We start from the raw sequence: 19,119 nt of genomic DNA on the forward strand, positions 1-19,119 counted from the left end.
CGGCCGCCCGGCTTCTCGCTGCGGGCTGCAGCGGGCGACGGGGCCAGCGGCCTCCTTCCCTCCTGCTCCTTCTCTGCGCCGCGTGTCTCCTCCCAAGTCCCGAGGGCGAGCTCACGGCGCGGGCCGCGCGGGCGACCCTGCTTCCATCCCGCCGCCGCGGGGCTGCGGAGTGGGGGCCCGGCCGCCCCCGGGGCCACCGCCCAGCCCGGGCCCGGCCAATGGGGAGCGCAAGTCGGGCCGCGGGCGGAGACTCGCCGCCCCGCCCCCTGTCCTGACCAATGGGCGCGGGAGCGGGCGGCGGCAGAGCCTGGGCGGCCGCGCGCGGACCGGCAGCCGGCGCTCCTGGCTCGGGCGCGGGCTCGGGCTGCGGGCTCGGCGCGCTCCGGGCGGACGCGCAGCATGGCGGTGGAGGAGGAGGGGCTCCGGGTCTTCCAGAGCGTGCGGATCAAGATCGGTGAGTGCCCGCCCGGCCGCCGCGACCCGTCCCCCCGCGCCCGGCTCCTGGCTGGGGGTCCGGCCATGAGCTCTCCCGGCGCCGCGGCCCCTGCCCGCCTTCCCTGGGTGTGTGCCTGTGCCCGAGTGTGCACGAACGCGCACGGGAGGGTGTCCGAGTGTGCCCGCGCCTGTGTCTGTGCGCGCCAGTGTGTGCGCCGTGTGTGTGCACGCGCGTGTGGCTCTGTCTGGGTGTGCAGGCCTGTGTGCGTCTGTGTGCATGAGTGTGCGTGTGGGTCTGTCTGTGTCTGGGTGTGCACGACTGCATCTGTGTGCATGAGTGTGCGCGTGGGTCTGTCTGTGTCTGGGTGTGCATGACTGTGTGCGTGGGTCTGTCTGGGTGTGTGTGGGGTGCAACGAGTGTGTGCGCCAGTGTGTTTGCATGAGTATGCATGCGGCTCTGTGTGTGGTGCCTGTGTCTGTGCACACGGGTGTGGCTCTGTGTGTGTGTCTGGGTGTGTGCCACTTGTGCACCAGTGTGTTTGCATGAGTGTGTGTGTGGGTCTGTCTGGGTGCTTGCATTCGGGTGTCAAATCCACTGGTATCAGGGTCTCCATGTCTCTCCTTCCCACTCCAGGAAACTTCCTTTCCGGGGAATGTGGACACTCCTCTATATCTTTCTTTGGCGGGGTGTGGGGCCAGGGTGGTCTGCTGGCTGGTGCGTGTGTGCAGGCACATCTGTGTGGCTCAATGTGAACTTGTGTGTTTTTGTGTGCGCGGCACTGGAGCACTCTAGCTGATGGCTCCCACGGGCAGGGAGCCACCGGAGCTGCCAGCACCTCCTCCCTTTCCATTGAGAACTGAGCGCAGGAGCTTGTGGCCACCAGGCCCTGCCATTCAGGCCCTCAGCCTGGAGGGTTGGGCCTTTCTCTCTGGGCAGCAGAGCTGGGGAGGGAAGGGAAATGCGGACTCTGAAGAGGGCTCGGGAGGCACTCCCAGAGGCCACGGCTGCGTCTGGACTTCCGGCTCTATCTGGAGAGAATTGCTTTTCCCTAGTGGTTTTATTTTGGGAGAGTGGTGTGCACGTTCCCCAGCCCCCGTCGCGTTCTGCAGTGACCGTTACATATCAGTGCCATAAGTGTGCTGGACCAGAGGCCTACCATGTCTCCTGCGCTCACGGCCCTTCTCCCCCACGGAACCGCACTCCACATCCCGGCCCATTCCCATGTGAAAAAGGGCCAATGGGCACAGAGCCAGGCACCCAGTGATTGCTGGAGTGTCAGTTGTTGATGACATTTGATGCTGCCTGAGGAGTTCCAGCTGCCCTCAGTCTGCGTGCTGTTTCCTGTCGCCTTTATTTTGGCTTACAGATCATTGCTGAGACACTGTTTTGATACTTGGCTCAGAAGCACTGCAGATAGGCTGTGGCAGCTCTTCAGCTCTGAGCAGTCTGCACGGGAGGGATTTCTCTTGTGTATGTGGTTGGGATCTGTTTTCACTTTCATGCCCAGAAGGTCAGTGGTGCACTCTACCTGGAGTGTCTGCAGTGGTAAAGGAGGCTGCTGTCTGCAAGGGTCAGTTCCCGCAGTTTCCTTCAGCCAGGGTCCCTTGGTTGATGAATGAGTCCAGTGGGGTGTGAGGGATGCAGTGTTTCCTCAATCACGGGGAGCGGCAGGGGCCCGGGGGGGTGTGTGGTGGTGGGGGAGGTGTGGCAGGCAGAAGCGGGTCTGGGGACGTGGTCATGCACGGCCAGCCTCAGCCCCAGCAGCTGTTTACTGGAGGAGGGATTCCGGTGCTGAACAAAGAGATTTCTTTCTTCCCAGAATGGCATAGTGAGTAAGACGGGAGGCTGCGCAAAGACCTGAGTGTCCCAGAGAGCAGCCTGCTGGCCTTCCAGGGCTGTCACCCCGACACGTGATGCTTGTAGGAGGGTCTGGATGCCAACTCAGGGCGGGGGCCTGGCTGGAAGGGGACTTGAAGCGTTTGATCAGGCCGTTCGCCCCCTCTGGTGCCCGTGGGACGCCTGCTCTGTGGAGGTTGAGCACAGTGACTGGAACATCTGCCACCTCTAATTCCAGACAGGGACTGAGTATTAATTGAAACTTTGGCCGATCCCCACCCTAGTGTTTGGGGGCAAAAGCAGTGAGGGCAGGTGGAAGCGCTTGTGCACCAGCTGCCCGACTCCCTGGCTGTGGCTCCAACTCCGAGAAACCCTCTTTCTCTGTCCCCTCCAAGGGTCTTCACCTGTGGGGCTGGCTGTCTGAGGGTGTCTGTGCCCCTGTCTGCAGCTGGGGGCGTGCAGGGAACACAGGGGGCAGGAGTGCAGGAGGACCCAGAACTCTCCAGCACAGCACGCCTCACCCTCGCCCCCACAGGCAGTGGCCTTTCCCTCGCCCACTTCCCTTGATCCTCGCCAGAGGCCAGTCTCAGCTGTGGCTTACCCTGCTAGGATGTCCTGGTCTTGAAGGCACAGACAGACGACAGTGACGGCCGCTGATTTGGGGGCAAACATGTGTTAGTCACACCTGCACACGCAGTTGCTGCTCCTAGTCTGGTCGCCTCGGAGTGGCTTGCCGGGTGCCCCAGGGCAAGCGTCTTCCCTTCCTGGCCTCATTTTCCCCTTTGCAGAAGGCAGGCAATTACTGTCTGCCGCATCCGGTGGGAATTTACAAGGCAGTGTGTTGTGCAAGCTGAGATTAACGCCCTCCCCCTCACTCCCAGGAAAGGTCAAGAAGAAAAATTGTCCCTAAAGTTACACCAGTGAGCAATATTGCTACGACCATGGCTAAGAAAAAAGGCAGAACAGTTTGGGGGAGGGGGAACGGGGAGCTTTTTTTTAGGCATGGGGGTCCTTGGCCTTTTTAGTTCTCAAATAGTTTTGGAAGATCTGGTGGTTTTTCATCTCACCGAGAGGCTAAATTGGGATAAAGGGAAGAGATTCTTCCCTTTCCTCTTTCTTTTTCCTTCCACATTTTGCAAGTGAGATAATACAGAAGAAAGAGCCAAATAAAAGTAAAGTATTTTTATTGTGACTATTTTGAGTCTGTGTCTTGAAGAATCTGTTGCTTTCCCCATTTAAACTTCGCAGGGTTATTTTGGATGTGTTCTTCTGCGCATCGAAAACCTTAAACATTATGTATCTTTGGTAACAATTATTCCTTTTTTTCAGCAGTGTCTCTGTTTCATGTGTGACTGAGCTCACACTTCCCATGACAGTGATGCTTTGAGGAAGTGTGACTTTCCATGAGTCAGGGCCCAGAGGCGATGACTGGGTGACATCTGGCTGCCCGGCAACGTTCCTGTGGTCCGGAGCTCCTCGGGCCTTGTGATGTATCTTAACTTCCCAGTGACACTTTCTTTTCAATAATATTTACTACTTGTTTTTAAAAGTGTCATTGTACCTTTATAAACGTGTTCAATAAAGAGCAGGACACAGAGGTGTTTCTCTCAATCTACAAAAAATAAAAAAAATACAAAATAAATAAAAATAAAAAAATCCTAGCCTTGGGAAGCAGGCTCTGCCTGGTCCTTTGCTGTGGGACTTCTGTGACTCTCCCTGTCCCTCGCTCCTTTCTCCTTGGATCCTGGTGCCTGCTGCTCCACTGAGCTCTCGTGTTCCCTTAGTGCAGGATTGGAACTTGTCCCTGAAGAAGGGCCGATGGCAATCTGGGTCCAGCGGGGAGCGTCAGAGCCAGCAGCACCTTCCATTTAGCAGAGAGTGGCCGCGAGGCCGCTGGGTGCTGTGTCTCCAGCCCGAACTCTCCCTCGCCTGATGGCGAACAAAATCTCACCAGAAGCAGGCGGTGCCGAGTGAGGGGGAACAGGGAACGGTGGCCGTCAGGCAGAATTATGGGACAGGGTGTGGCGGGGTCCCTGGACTGTGCCTCCGGGGTCGTTTGGCCAGAGATGAGGCAGGGGTGGAGAAGCAGCGGCTCTGGCCACACCTGCGGTGGTTGACACTATTAATCTGGCTCCCTGCCCCACAGGAAGCAGTGTGTGCCGGTTACAGGGTTGCTGTTGGGGTCAGACTAGGCAAAAGTCCCAAAGTGTGCAGCAGCTTCCACTTGAGTGAGTTGAGACGGCCGTTAAGGAAGTGCCTTCACAGCGCTGAGACCGAACGCAAACGAGAGAAGCTTGGTGAGTACAAGGGTCTGATGACGGTGGTGGTGTCGCAGCAGTGTAAGGAGGGGCCACACTGGCCGCACATGGTCCTTGGCATCACAGATTTTAGATTCTCCTAAGCTCTCGGATGCTAAAATTAACCTGGGTATTCTATTAACCGAGCTTGGTAAGCCGCCTGTGCTATTTTTACCCCCTAAGAACTAATGTGCACAACTGGGCTGTACCTGGGCAAGCAGCAGAGGCCGGGGACCAGGGCTCATTTCAGCCTGTGGCTCCAGGTTTTGCCTGGCAATGGGAGTGGGTTTGCCGTGTGTGGGGGTGTGGAAGAGGGATGCAGATTTTAAGTGGGTAGTTTGTCTCTATTATCTCATTTTATTTAAATTCTCACAAGTCCACGATATAGAACATAACCTGCCCGAAGTCGCCCAGCTTGTGGGAGCCGAGCCAAGATCTGAACTGGCGCTGTGATGCCGGGTTCTTCTCTCGCCGCTGAAGACTGTCTGTCAGTTTAGGGGGCTGTTTCCTTTCTCTGTGGTCTTGGATTTGAGTGGGGGGAGAGTGGAGGACTAGAAAGAAGAGAAGCGGCGGCTTTAGAGATTAGACACCACCAGGGTTCAGGAGAAGGAAGAAGCTGCAGCCTGTGTGTGCAGCAGGGTGCAGAGCTGGTCTGGGGCATCGGAGACACAGCGCCACTGACCACCAGGTGCTGGGACAGGCGTTGGAGAGGAGAGAAGTCAGGAAGACATGGCCCTGAAATCCAGAGATGATTCTTTGAGCAGGGCCACTGGCCACCCGTGCAGCCCTTAGGGCACATAGAAAAGGTTCCTGCAGGTGGACTCAGCCAGGGTGCTGGACTGGCCAGCAGAGCGTGGGCACCCTGAGGCAGCCCAGTGGACGGTGTCACTTGAGTGGGATACAGCACTGGTGGAAAACGTTCCGATTTACTTCTCTGAACCTCGTGAGTCATTTGAGTGCATAAAGTCCCCACCACACACACACACACACACACACACACACACTCAGGTGGATTAACTGCATCTTCCTGAAGGTGTGGAGCTTCCTGTTTTAAGGTGGCACAGTGAGTTTTAAACACAGATGTGCGTGTGGTTGGAGAGGAGATGCATGTATTGGCTGGAGTAGGCACAAGCAAAATGGTAGCTGCCTTAGTTTTGTTTACAAAGCACAAGAAGAGGACTTTGCAAGTGGCACTTGGAAGTAAAGGCAGCTGAATGACCTTGGGGTAGGTTCAGACTTGGCGGCCACGGGGACAGGAGCTTTGGGGAGCCAGTGGCACAGAGGAGGGTATAAGTGACCGTGGCTGGCACTGGAGACCCGAGACTGCGTGCTGGCCACGTTTCTCCACAGTTCTGGGAGTGCAGACAGATCTCCTAACCCCTTCTCTACCTGGTGTCTCGTTTGTCCACGTGGCTAGTGATGCCTTTTTTGCAGTGATTAATGAGATTGTGTGTGGACAAAGGTGACTCGGCGGCTCGGGCCATTGCAGATAGGAGGTGCTGTTCCCTGTGTGATGTGACGCTGTTTGTCACAAGTTAGATTTCCACCTAAGCACGTGCACAAGTGAGAAAGAGATACACTGTAGTGAGTGGGCACGTGTTGAGATCCACAAGAGCTCGTGGTGGGAGAGGTGCTCAGAGCCTGCTCCGAGGGGAAGGGAGGGGATCTCTTCTGGCTGGGCTCGCATTTGTGAGGGTGATAACCAGGGTGTTAGATCAGAGCAAGCCCACTGGGCAGCGCAGTGTCTGGAAGGTTCTGGTTTGAGTGTGTATTTTATCTTTGCTGGAAATCATAGAGCGACAAGATGACCATGGGTCAGAAGTAGTTGTGGCTTGTTCTCTTAGTGTCTAAACATGTTAGGCCTTCCCCAGCCGTCACTCTGGCTGTCCTGAGATTTGGCGTTAGTTTTCAAGTGAGTTGGAACTCCACGTTTGGGACAATCACTTACCAGTATTTAAGGCTCAGTTTGATTCCTTTTGGCGACAGTCTGTCCTGGTGGTTCAAGAACGCAGTTAGTGGCGGTTGCATCTGTCACCTGGGAGTTCTGAGACACTGCGGGCAGCAGGTGCAGGCAGGAGGGCTGGAGTCTGTTCTCACCTCTTCACGGCGATCCTTTCCATGTTATCTGAGTTATTTCGAAAATGTAATGGATTGTCCTGTCTTGGCCCTTAATTGCCAATGTGATAAAATTCCATAGGTGAACACGGGGCCTGAGTCGTTCCTAGACTCAGAGTGACTCAAAGCACCGCCTCTGAGATTCTTTCCCTGACTGCAGGTCAGGTCCCCTGTGCTTGGCCGCCCGTTGGCGCGTTAGCGCCCCTGCGGTGAAGACGCGTCCTGTCAGCACCTCCCGCAGCGCCAGGACCAGACGAAGTGTGAGCCCTTTGCTGTGAATCACCGTCTCTCCCTTTGCCTGCCCAGGGCTGATGGGATTCCCGGGACATCTAACAAAGTTGAGGGTGCTGACTAGCGTTGCCTCTTCTCCTGGAGCCTGGCTGTTGGGCGTCGTAGCTGCATGAGCAGCACTGCGGTCTGTCAGGTGTGATCTGTAGCCGGGCACTTTGTGCACCGAGCCGGAGCCGGTTTCTGCTTCTGTGTCATGCTCTGCTGTTGGTCTTTTCTCTACGTGGAGGCCACAGAGTGACCCCACCCACTCACAGTGAAGTCCCCTGCATAGTTGAGGATAGTCACCTGTACCCCTAAGTCCCCTTTAGCTTTGTTTTGTGTTTTCTCCCTTCTGAGGGGAAAGATTTCACTTTCCTTTTTAGCTCTTGTGGTTTCTCTGTTTGACCCTGAACCTGCTTCTGGAGGGCCCTGCACGCCACCTCCTCCACGTCTTCTCTCAGCCGAGCCAGCGCTGCCCATAGAGTGCGGATGCGCGGGGGGTACGCAGGTGGCTCTGTGGAGCGCCGCCGTGCCAGCACCTGGTCAGGCTGTGCCTGCACGGGACAGGGATCTGTAACTCCGCTCACCTGAGGCTCCCAGAAGCTAAGAGACTTCCCTGAGTCGCAGCAAGAGAGCCGTGTACCAGGCCAGCACTCAGAGCCTGGAGACCCGGCGCCACGGGGCTGACTGCTGACATTGTCCTGCAACAGACGTCCAATTGCAGACCCACATGTGTTGTGGTCTGTGAGGAGTGGCCCCTTTGGGGTGTGTTATCAGGTCACTTCTGCTTCTCTCCTGAGGCCCTGTCCTTGGTGCATCTCTAAATGGAGCATGTATTGGGCATCTTCAGCAGAGTGATAGCCTTTGCCCAAGTCAGTGGCCTTTGCTTGAGGCATCGATGGGGTCGAGAGTCCAGGGCCAACCCTCCTGCCCACCCACTTCCTGGCCGAGTGTCTTGTGATGTCCCCTGGACAGTGCGCTCGGGGCAGTTGTGTGCACAGCCTGCAGACCTGGTCATGGCCGGCTGTCCTGTGGGGAGGCTGTGCTCTTCCTTCTTGAGCTCAGTGCTCATGGATTCCACCCTTTGGTGTCCGTCTGAGCTGCCTCCCCTATTGCTAGGGGTGAGGCCCACTCCCGCTGCCAGGTACTGAAGCTGCCTCGTGAGGGAAAGCCCACTCGCTAAGGAAGGCACTACTTGAGGACAAGTGGGAGGTGGCAGGCAGGGGGATTCAACTCAAGCATTTGGTCCAATCCCAAGCCTCTGGGCATCTGCTTTATTTTGGTCCAGGCTAAAGTGGGGTTTTCCAAGCCTGGGGCACCAGGCTGTCAGCCGAGATCCAGGAATATGAGCCAGTTCTGGAAAATCCCTCTGTGTGCAGGCCCCAGGGACTGGACCATGCTCTCTTCTTGTTCAGCGGCCTGGGGTGCGATGCTGTGGTAGAGCTGGTCTTTCTGTGGCCTCTGGAATGAGGGCCGAGCTGGGGAATTCCAGATCCCTTGGGGCTGAAGCTGCCAAGCTTGGCTTTCTTGGGAAGCCTGCTGGCCTGGAGTGGGGCTGACCACTCAGGGGCCAGCTGAGGCTGAGAAGCCTGGGGGCGCTCTGCTGCCTTGGACCACCCCCCACAATTGCTGATCTCCAAGACTCCTACTGCTTAGATTCTAGGATTTGCAGTCAGCCCCAGAGGCTGAGATCTTCATTAGTTTAGGCCCCCTGTGCCCTTCAGCTGTGTACACATGTGCACATGCATATGAATGCACATACACAGGTAGGCACGCATACCAACACGTGCATGCATACACACATACACACACGTGCATGTGAAGCCCTGACACCTTTGCAGGGCCAAGATGCTCAGCTTAGTGTGCGCAGTGCTGAAGCTGGGGTGGAGGGGTGAGGGGAGGGGGGCCCGGGCTGGCTCCCTTTGCTGAGATTCACAGCAGCAGGCCCTTTCTCTGCTAAGTAAGATGCGAGGAGTTTACAAATTGTTCCCCTCTCGCGGGCGGTTCTTAATCTTTTTGTTCCCATGCGGCATGGCCGAGGCTGTGAGCACACCCCAGACAGTCCTGGCTCCAGTGAGCCGGACCCCCGAGGCTCTGCGGTGGACGTGTGGAGCCTGGAGTCTGAGGGCGCTTGACCCCGCTGTGCTGCTCCCATGGCCTCATGGCCGGGGTGCACCTGCCCTCCCACTTTTCATGACTTGAGATCTTTTTCCACAATTGTTCTTTGATTTTGTAGTATTTTGTATTTATATAAGAAACTTCATTTTTAGGTCCACAATAAGGGGTTCTTCTTATCGCTTTTTCTTCTATTTGCTTCTGACCTGTTCTCTCAGGTGCTGCGTTCCCCGTCTCTGACCAGCCCCAGGACCACCGGGCTGTGCTGCTCAGGAAAGAGTCCTGGAATGCAAGCAAGAGGGGTGTTGTTCTAGGGCTGAACCTGCAGCCTCTCAGGTCTTGGTGAAAAGGGAACCATGGGCAAATGCTGGTGCCTGAGCTGTAATCCTATGAAGTCACCGGGCTCCTGCCCTGAGGTGTGAACGTGGTCTGGTCATGGGATGTGGGAGGAGGACACCGTCGATCACTTGCGGGTCATGTGGCTTCTGGTGGCTCCCCTACCGTGGCATCGACACTCAGAACACCGGAGACCGCGGTGTGGTTTCCCGAGCTCCCTGCTGGCCCGTCCCTCTGGAGTCTGGCATTCCTTTCTCTGTTCATCATTTCCTGCTCTGTCAGCACCAACTTCAGTATTTGGAGAAAGAGTTTCTCTGCGTTTGGACCCAAGAATGTGTTTATGTGTGTCCTGAAACAAAGCGTCGTGTGGAATGAGAAAACCACTTTCGCTGTACTTTTGCAAAGTAGCTTGACTTTTTAATCTATCTTTTGTAGAGTATATTTCCCTGCTTTCTTCAGGGAAGCCTTTTCTCCCTCCCGTGTGGTCAGAAGGGCTGGAGTGGCTGGCTCTGGGGGGAGGGGCAGGCAGAGGGTCTCATCCCTGAATCAAGAACGCTGTGATTTCTTGTCGCTGGGTTGTCATTCATTGTCCTTGGGAACAACTTAGTCCCGTGCCCCCCTGTGGGGAGCTCCCCCAGTGGCCGCCCACCTGCCGTCCCTGCCGCTGCCCACCCCAGGGCCGGGCCAGCCTCCCCTCGGAACTGCGCTGGAACCAGCCGGCTCTGGAAACATCAGACGTGGTGTTTCTAAGTAGAATCTGTCTGCTCATTTTCAGTGGACAAGGCCAGGTAACAGCTAGGCTGGTCTGGTTAATAATTCATCATAGGTCTGTGGCCACATTGAGCACACAGATCTCTTTCCAGATCCAGTCCACATTTTAGTGTCACTGTGGCTTAGAAGTGCGATCTCAGAACTATTTGGGAATTTTGTGTGTGTGTCTAATCTGGGAGATAGCGTGAGTCCGGTGAACATGTTCTGCTCTGCATTCTTGGCTTCGTGTGTTAGGCTTTGGGGTGGGTGGAGTCAGGATGGGATAGAAATTAGAAGTCAGTGTGAGGTAGGTGACTTTTAAAGGTCACCAAAAGGCAATGGCAGGAACTTTTAATTTCACTTGTGTTGCTCACTTGAGTTGGGGTAAAGTTTTCTCAAAAGCTTCCCCTCCCACTGAGAAGTGTTCACAGCTGCATGCAGCTGGGGGTCTGCCTGACACAGGCACGGGATGAGGTCTGAGCCTGCAACCTGGACGTCTCATGTTACCAACGTCAGACCCTTCCTGGGGCCTTCAGGAGCCATGAACTGGGGCGGTCACAGAGGGTAAAGAAAATAAAGGCCTTTCCTTCCAAGACTTTACAAACTAAAGGATAAATAAGATAAATCCATCAGCATGGTCATGTACTTATGGGAATAATAACTGGAGAATTTTCAGGCCCCTTGGGGAGGCAAGTTTGCCATTGTGCTAAGGAAAACTGAGACGCGCCTGACCTGCTGCTCCTCAGCACCCATGAACAGAAACGTTAGTGTGCACACGCACACATGGATGCACGCATGTCCACACCCACATGCAGGCACATGTGTGTACCCCCTGCACTCACGTGTACACACATGCACACACGTGCACATCCACACACATGCTCACTCACATGCAAATACACACCCACACTGTACACAATGTGTTTGTATCCAGTGTATTTCCAAAATCTGGAGACTTTCTATGAACGGTAGAAACTATATCTGCAGAATTAAATTTTAATTATATAAAATGATCACCATTGAACCAGAGCAGCATTTCACTTTTATCATTAAAAATAAAACTAACTCAGGGTTTTACCTTCTCTAAGTTTCATCTGTTCCGAGGTGCAGTTTTCCCTCACTGTTAACAGCTCTGAAGGAGGGATGCTCTGACAGTCAATGGCGTGATTCCAGCGTTTCCTGTTTCTCAGCAGCACGTGACCATGGTGTCTTACACCGGAGGCATCGCAGGGTCTTCAAAATGTGACATTTCTGTTGGAAAGCAGAAGTAGAGAGGGTTGGGGAGGTGTAGAGTATACGGTGGTATCACAGGACACTATTTTATCTGTTTGTATTTTACGCGTGTATGTTTCAGAGTCTCGGGTCACCGCGGGTAGAACAGGGCTGTGGGATAAAGGCCACGGGGCTGCGGCCCGTGCTGGCTGGCTGTGCACAGACAGCTGCATGCTTCTAGTCTTTTGTGTCTTCTTCCTCTTGAGGCCCCTGTTTACTTTGTAGGGTCCTTATTGTAAGGTGGGTGAGGGGTGAGAAAGGAGAGCTGTCCTTCAGAGCACGCACCGGAGAGCTCAAACTGAGGCTGAACGTGGGGCTGTGAAAGGCTCACCCCTTGTGGGGTTTCCTGAGGACCTCGCCTTCCTGGCATGAGTAACTGCAGCCGTGGGACCCCGTCCCCTCTGCCGGCTGGCTTTGCTGAATATTGCTCAGAAGTCACAGCAGGAAACCAGGAGGAGGAGGAGGGGCTGCATGGGTTTCTGTGGGGCTCTTTGTTCTGGGGGGGCTGGCAGATCTCGTGCCTTTTTTGAGAGCCGACTGGCTTGCAGAGGGTCGCGCGCAGCTCTGCACGGCTCACTCTGGCTGCCACACCGTCTAATTCTTGTGGAACCACATCCAGATAAGCAGCTTTCCCTTCATGTGGGGGTTTAAACCGGCAGCTTGGCCCCTGGCGACATTTGGCAGTATTTGGGGACTTTTTTGATTGCCGCCACTGGGGGCGTGCTACTGGCCCTGAATGGTGGAGGGTGGGACTGGCCCACACCCTGTGGTGCACAGGGTGGCCCCCAGGGAGGGTGGTCTTTCCAGCACATCAGTGGTGCTGAGGCAGCAGGCCTCGTCGATGCATTCCCGAATGATGCACGCTGGGGAGAGGAGGGGCTTGGGGACAGATTGTCGGACACCTGTGACCACGACGGGTGTGCCTGAGTGCAGGTGTAGCCTCTCTTCAGGAACTGTGATCTTGAAGAGCTAAGGTCACGTTTTGGGGGCAGGGAGCACATAGGTCTTCATGCACATCTGCTGATGTAAAGATCCAGCTGTGTGGACTGAGTAGATGCTGCCGGATGGCCCAGGGCGTGGACGAGAACATCAGGGCCCAGGGGCCGGGCATGGGTGTCGATGCTGCTCGACGGCTCACCGGCAGTGCGACCCTTGGCATTTACTTCACCTCTCTGGGGCTCGGTTTCAGTGTCGTACGATGAGGACATAACAGCTGCTTCCTAAGATGGTTAAGAGGATTGAGTGGTTTGTTTGTGAGGGGCCAGCACGGTGCCTGGCACAGAATCAGCAGTGCCCGAGTACTGTTACTCTCTTTTCCGTCTCCCACTGGGTTGGGGTGACAGGGCCTCGAGAGGATGTGGTATTTTCTTGAGGAGCGTCCGCTGCTGTGGAAGGGCCGGGCTGGTGTGAGCTCGTGGGCTGCGGGGTTCAGGCCCGCACTGCAGGCCGTTGGCTGGCTGTGGGACCTTGTTCCCTCCCCCATCCGGCTTCAGGTTCCCGCTTGTTTCCTCAGGGTCAGAACAACCTCCGAGAGACCCCAGAATGTCACCAGCCCCACTGCAGCGCGGCCTCTGAGCACAAGCGTCTGTTGGCAGAGGGCGTTTGGTTTCTTCTTGAAGTGCGCCGGTTCTGACTTACAAGTGGCATGTCACCGACGAGGATAAGCCCCGCTTCAACGTAGGTTCACACACGCTCGTCCGTCCGTCCATAGCCACGCGGTCAGCAGGAGCTGACCCGGCTGGGCCGCGGCCACCACACCCGGCTGCGTTTAGCCCTCAAGATGCAGCAGAGGCTTCCGACGCCCGGATGCGTCGTAGGCTGTTCAGTGCTGCCAGGGAAACACCGGGCTGCGTGCTATGGGGAAGCCGGGATCACAGCAGGTCGCACCCAGTGAGATATTACGGACTTTAGAGCACATTGTTCTGTGTTCTGTACCTTTTTTCCTGGATCGTTCTGTGGTTTTACCACTATGGTCTTACGACAGGAAGTGGGTGTTCATGAATCAATTAACTATTTTGTAAACTACAAGAAGTTGTCTTGTGACTACCCTTCGCGTAGACAAGGCCCCCACCCTGTGCATGAAACGAGCATTGCTGTGTGTGTGGCGCGAGTGTCCTGACCCCAGCCCGCGTCTTCATGGTGCCGGGTGCCTGGCCATATCACAGTCATTTGTTAAACCTGCACCCAGAGAAATGCACCAGGCTGCCTCAGCAGGAGACACCAGGGTAAACCCTGCTTCACGGTGGGACAGGCCTATAAATGTGTCCTCTCTGGGTGTGAGCGGAGGGTGCAGACTGTCCACACGCAAGGGAATCCTCGATGGGTTCAAGTATTTTTAAGTTGCTAGATCTTGGCTCTGCTGCTCACGGCTGGGGTGACCCGCCAGGGGCAGGGCGTGGCGGGCGCTTTCACTCACTGACACCCCACTCCCTGGAAGGTTTCCTTGTTGATAGAGCTGCCTCCCTCCTGCCTGTGGAAATGGGGCTCCTGAGATGAGAAAAAGGTACCAAGCCCTTGGGTTTACACTGAAACCTGCCCAAATTTTACTGAGGGATAAGAGTAAGCCACGGTCGGTGGAGAGGACGGACAAGTTGCTTTCACAAGCAAGTTAAATGCATAATGCTGTTCAACTCTTTTCGGCCTGTGGAGTTTAAGGGCCAGACAAGAATAAGGTATTATTTATTTAAAGGCAAAATGAGGGTCTGAGCCCATTTTGCACCAGTTAGCATGAGAATGCTTGGTTTTTATGGGTGGGAGCTCACTTTGGCTGTCAGAGCCAGGAAGTGCCTCTGAGGAGTGTTTGCTGACTTATTGTGTGTTAATCTTGCTTGGTCCTCTGTCCCCTTCCTCTTGCCCCCATCCGTGCAAGGCTGAGATGTCCCGGAGTCCTTTTCAAGATAGTTTTGGACTCAAGTCTAATAAAGGAAACCTCAGGAAATCCAGAATTGAAAGTTAGCGCATGGCAGGGGAAGTCCATTTTAAGCTGCTCAGATAAATTTGTGGTTTGACTCTCTAATGTCATGGTGGGCTCGTGGAGGACGGGGATGTCTGTCATTCCTTTAGGGGCCCCCGCCATGCAGTGTCTGCTTGGAAAACTAGATGCTGGATCACGACTTGTGGAGTAGGTTAGTGAACACAGCACAAGCCAACCAGTCTCTGATATCAGCTGTTGCATGGTCTTGGGATTTAGGTAACAAATGCCACCAGTCTGGTTCTCTGTTAGCGTGTTTCTCTGTTTTTTAGAAGTTTTTCAAAAGTAACTTGGTTATTCCAAGTGGACTTAGGAGTGATCTCCACTGCATTTTAGATGTATTTTTTGATTTTTCCTTTTGTTCAGCATCGACTGCTCTGTGGTCATGGGCATCACTTGAAGCCAGGCCCAGGTGTGACTGCTTGTGAGCTGGGGGGCAGTTGAGGAGGCGCTTTAGATGTCCCCAGATCTCATGGCCCATGTGCTGTGAGTGAGACTACATCCTAGGAGGGAGGAAGACATGGCTAAGCAGAGCAACTCACACTCACCAACGTCGTACTTGGGCCGCACGCGTGGAGGAGCAGCAGCCCTGCTTCTGGGGCTGGTGTGCGGCTCATGGACCAGTTCCTCATTAGTGTCCTCCAACCCTGCAGCTTCTGCCCCTTAGTCAAGAAAGGCCACCAGCACATCCTGGGTCTCCCTGCTGTACCCTGGTCAGCCTCTGCCAGGACGGCTGGACCCCATCTGTTGCCCTGTGGCCTACTGCTCCCGTCTTCCCCGTCCCGCGCACCCTCCCATCCTCCCATCCCGTGCACCCTCCCATCCTCCCATCCTGCGCACCCTCCCATGCTCCCGTCCTGCGCACCCTCCCGTCCTCCCATCCTCCTGTCCTCCCCGTCCTGTGCACCCTCCTGTCCTCCCCGTCCTGTGCACCTTCCCGTCCTCCCGTCCTCCCCGTCCTGTGCACCCTCCCAGCTCTCCCTGTCCACCTCTGTGTACCCAGCTCTCCTGCTGGCTTCTGATGTCCCTCCGAGAGGAGAGTCTCTTTCCTGCTGAGGATTCTTTTTCAAACTCTTTGATCCAAGAGCCGAGCCCACAGCTGCTCCTGGGATGTCAGACCCTCTGCTGCCCACTGGCAAAGGAAGCTGGGTCCCAGTACATTAAGGCAGGAGGGGCGGGACCTCTCTGGCTAGCCACAGAATGCTGAATGTGTCTGGCAAACAAGGAGAGCTCCAGGTCCACCACGCTCTCCTTAATTCCTACCCCTCGTGCAGGGCTCTCCAGGTGGGGTCCCACACCTCAGCATCAGAATCCCCTAGGAACCTGTGCCAAGTGCAGATGTTCTGGCCCCACCCCAGGCCTACTGAACCAGTCAGTAACTGGGCCGGGGCTGGCAACCTCTGTTTCACGAGGCCCTGCTGTCGGTCTAAAGCATGCTGCTGTCTTATAGTTGAGCCTTGAGGATAGACCTCCCGTGCTTCCTGAATGTCACCTGCGGAAGGTGCGTCTCATTGCTGTGCTCCGGCTCTGCTGAGGGTGCGGACTGTCCAGTGATGGACATCCTTCCACCTGGCCAGGCGCCAGCTACCATGGACCTCATGGGTCAAGGCTGGGTGGCGGAGTGCGGACTCAGGGCTGGGGCAGCGTCATTTCTGGGTAACACCCATGAGCAGTAGACGACTGAGGGCTCTGTTCTCCTCATCTCTATTTGCTGTCACCAAATCGGTCTGGTTACAAATCAGCCTGACGTCCCCCCTCTCTCTGGTGCTGGGTGTGACGGGTGGGGCTGCAGTTTACAGGAGGGGGACAGTGTCACAGACAGGACCACACAGAGGCACTTGTCTGCTTTTTGCTTTTGTGTCTTCCCCTAAGACACCCACTCCCTGCCTGCTCTTTGGAATTAAAAGTCAGGATGAAACCTGTGCCTCCTCCAGTGGCATAAGCAGGAGACATTCTCAGTTCATCATGTTCTGCTTGAGCTTTTGCTGTTGTGTTTGCCTCAGCCAAGACTTGGGTTTGACGATCCCAGATCCCACAGAAGAACCGTTTTGCTCAAATTGCAATCAGCTGGGGAAGGGGGTCCTAATTACTGGCCTTAGGTGGAGGTTTTACATACTCTGCTATTATGTTTGAAGCTTCTTGGACGGCCTGTGTAGTTAGAGGCTGTTTTGGAAAAAGAGAGATGGTCGTGGATGTAGCTGAAAATACTGAGCCTTTTGGGGCTGGCGTTGGGAGGCTGCGCTCTGTGTGTGCATAGGGCGTTTCCTTCCAAAGGCATCAGCCCGTCAGAATTTTTCTGCCGCTGCTTTGTGGCTTCCACTGTGTGCTGTTCTGCATTCTGGTTTTAGTGTTTTACCCTGAGCCGTCCTGAGGAACGGGGGTGTCAGCCGATGTCTGCACTGCCTCATGGCTGGAGAGGGGATCAGTTCCCTGTCGCCCCGTCCAGTGGGCACCGTTGGTCTCTCAGGAAGATTCTCACTACCAAACTAGCACGATCCATGATGCCAACCTGTTAGTTTTTGGATGGTCTGTCCCTATGCTTAGAGGCACCTGTCTGGGCCCCTTCGGGACGCAGGCGCCTACGCGGTGAAGAGCTGCCCCATGTAGGCGACAGGTGGGGCCGTGCGCCCTCACAGCAGCCAGAGGCGGGATCCGGAGCATTTCAGGCTCACAGCCGCTCGGCTGTGCTGCTGTAGCAGGAAAACCGCCTCGCACATGTGTCACCGAGCGTGACTGTGTGTCGGTAAAGCCTTATTCATGGTCACTGGAATTTGAATTACACGTAATTTTTATGTGCCATGAAATATATTATCCATTTGATAATTTATAAATTGTTTAGAAATGTAAAAAGCGTTCTTGTCTCGCAGGCATTACAAACACAGGATTTGGTTGCGGGCCTCGTCTGTCTCTGCTGGCCTGGATCGGTGTGGTCCAGGCTGCCGGGGCCGTGGACCCCCAGCAGGGGAGCCCGACTCCAGGCCGCGCTGTCCCCTGGACACTGCCAGCTCCTGTTCTGATGGCTTCTGTTTTTTGTTTTATTCTGACCACTTCTTTTCGTTGACTCACTATTGTTTTTGCCTACAGGAGAAATATTTTTTCTCTTACCATCACTCAGGCTACAGCCAAGCACTGCTGCTTGGGTTTCTGTGACCTGCAGAGGGTTTGGTGTTTACAGTCTGCTTGTCGGTCCCCTTGTTTGTCGCCCTGAGGGCTTGGCTGCAGTGGCTTAAGCTCTTTGAGGCTGTTGCTGTCTGTGGTGGCCAAGAAACCGGGCGTGCTCACCACATGGTGTCTGCTCCGAGGTGCTCAGTGTGGGAGGTCCCTCGTGTTTCAAAGCCGAACCACAGACGCTGTCGGCCTTTTGCCTCTGCTTCTGGGGACCGCCTCTCCTCAGAGAGACCCCAACAGCGCTTAGAGGCTTGAAGGCCCTGGTCTTCATTTTAGCTATGGATGTGCGAGGACACGAGTTTGGTCATGTCGTTTGGTCATGAGTTTAGTCAAGTCAGACGGTCCTGGGTTCCAGTGCTCACGTGGACATTTACCGGTGGTGGCTCTCAGAGAAAACGACTCAGCTCTCAGCCTAGCCGTTCTCATCCCCAGGAGCCTCACCGCTGATCTCCCTGGGAGAGGAGTAAATAGGATCACAGATCCAACGTGCATGGCCCGTAGTACGTGCTAAGTAAAGGGTGGTCGATTCTCCCCATTTCATGCTCTGGCTGTGAGGGGTTCGGGGTGACGGTGGCTGGGGTGTAGACAAGCTGAGCTTTCAGACCAATGTTGGGAGGAGAGGAGGCCGTGGACAGGCTCTGTGGCTTGGGCTGGGGCCTGGAGTCAGGGGGTGGCTGAGGTGGGGAAGCAAACAAAGGAAGTGCCTTTAAAGGGCTCCTGCTGTTTGCAGAAGGCTTTTCTCAAGCTTGAGGTTTCCTGTGGTCACCACACCCCATGAGTGCCAGGGGTGCAGACTGAAAAGCCCACCGAAAGCCCCGTGACCGTGCTGAGGGTCTGAGAAGGTAGAGGTCGTGGCTCTGCTGCCTGTTCTCTGGCTCACGGGATCTACAGTTTGAGTTAAGCTGCTGCCTTGGAAGACTCCTGGGATCTGACCTGGTTAAAGGTTGTAGACCAGTGGAGTGGCGTTATGTGTGTGTGTGTGTTGGGGGGGTCATTCGATGACCTGGGTCCGGCTCTGCCCTGACCCCCTGCACAGCCATGGGCCCTGGTGGCTCTAACAGTGTCTGGTTGAATTAGTGACGTCTGCCTTTGTGTGGGCCCTGTGGCTCTGGAATACTTGCCTGTGATTGACCGGGTGTTCACTGTGATGAACTGGGTGGAACTGGGTTATTGTGGAAGGGCCATGACTTACCATGGCCCTGCCCCTATGGCTCCACAGCCCCCAGCACTTGAGGGGCTTTGCATCTGTGCCCACAGCAGGCGTCAGGCCCGTGTGTTCCAGCACGGAGAAGACTGCTGGAGTTGTTAAAACTCGCCTGCCGAGTGGGCAGGAATGAAAAGGCTCAGAGCTCATTTACTCAGTGGCCAGGAACGAGGCTGAGCATTTACATACATTGTGTCAACGCGTCCCATAACCCCCTGGAAGACAAGGCAGGATTGTCCCTATTTGACTGGTGGGGAAATTAAGGCTCTGAGAGGATTGTACCTGCCTTGAGGTGGTGGCTGGCAAGTGGCAGCGCCAGGCTGGCTCAAGTCTTGGGCAGTGCACCAGG

At 55.4% G+C, this 19,119-nt stretch overlaps 1 protein-coding gene across 5 annotated transcripts in view; it reads left to right on the forward strand.

Annotated features, from left to right (window-relative positions):
- The first annotated feature begins 334 nt into the window (after window positions 1-334).
- The window catches only part of RASA3 (RAS p21 protein activator 3), a 148,551-nt gene continuing 129,766 nt past the window's right edge, over window positions 335-19,119 (forward strand). For 2 of the 5 annotated variants that reach the window (XM_063101983.1, XM_063101984.1), the window contains exon 1: window positions 335-454. In XM_063101983.1, the coding sequence (XP_062958053.1) occupies window positions 400-454 (55 nt within the window). In that variant the 5' untranslated portion in view covers window positions 335-399. Of the gene's footprint in view, window positions 455-4,521; window positions 4,570-4,791; window positions 4,833-19,119 lie in introns of those variants that run through there. The other 3 variants (XM_063101987.1, XM_063101985.1, XM_063101986.1) reach the window with 3 other exon arrangements.

The sequence above is a fragment of the Cynocephalus volans genome, chromosome 7 (genome assembly GCF_027409185.1).
Source record: "Cynocephalus volans isolate mCynVol1 chromosome 7, mCynVol1.pri, whole genome shotgun sequence".
In the NCBI taxonomy this organism is placed as follows: Eukaryota; Metazoa; Chordata; class Mammalia; order Dermoptera; family Cynocephalidae; genus Cynocephalus; species Cynocephalus volans.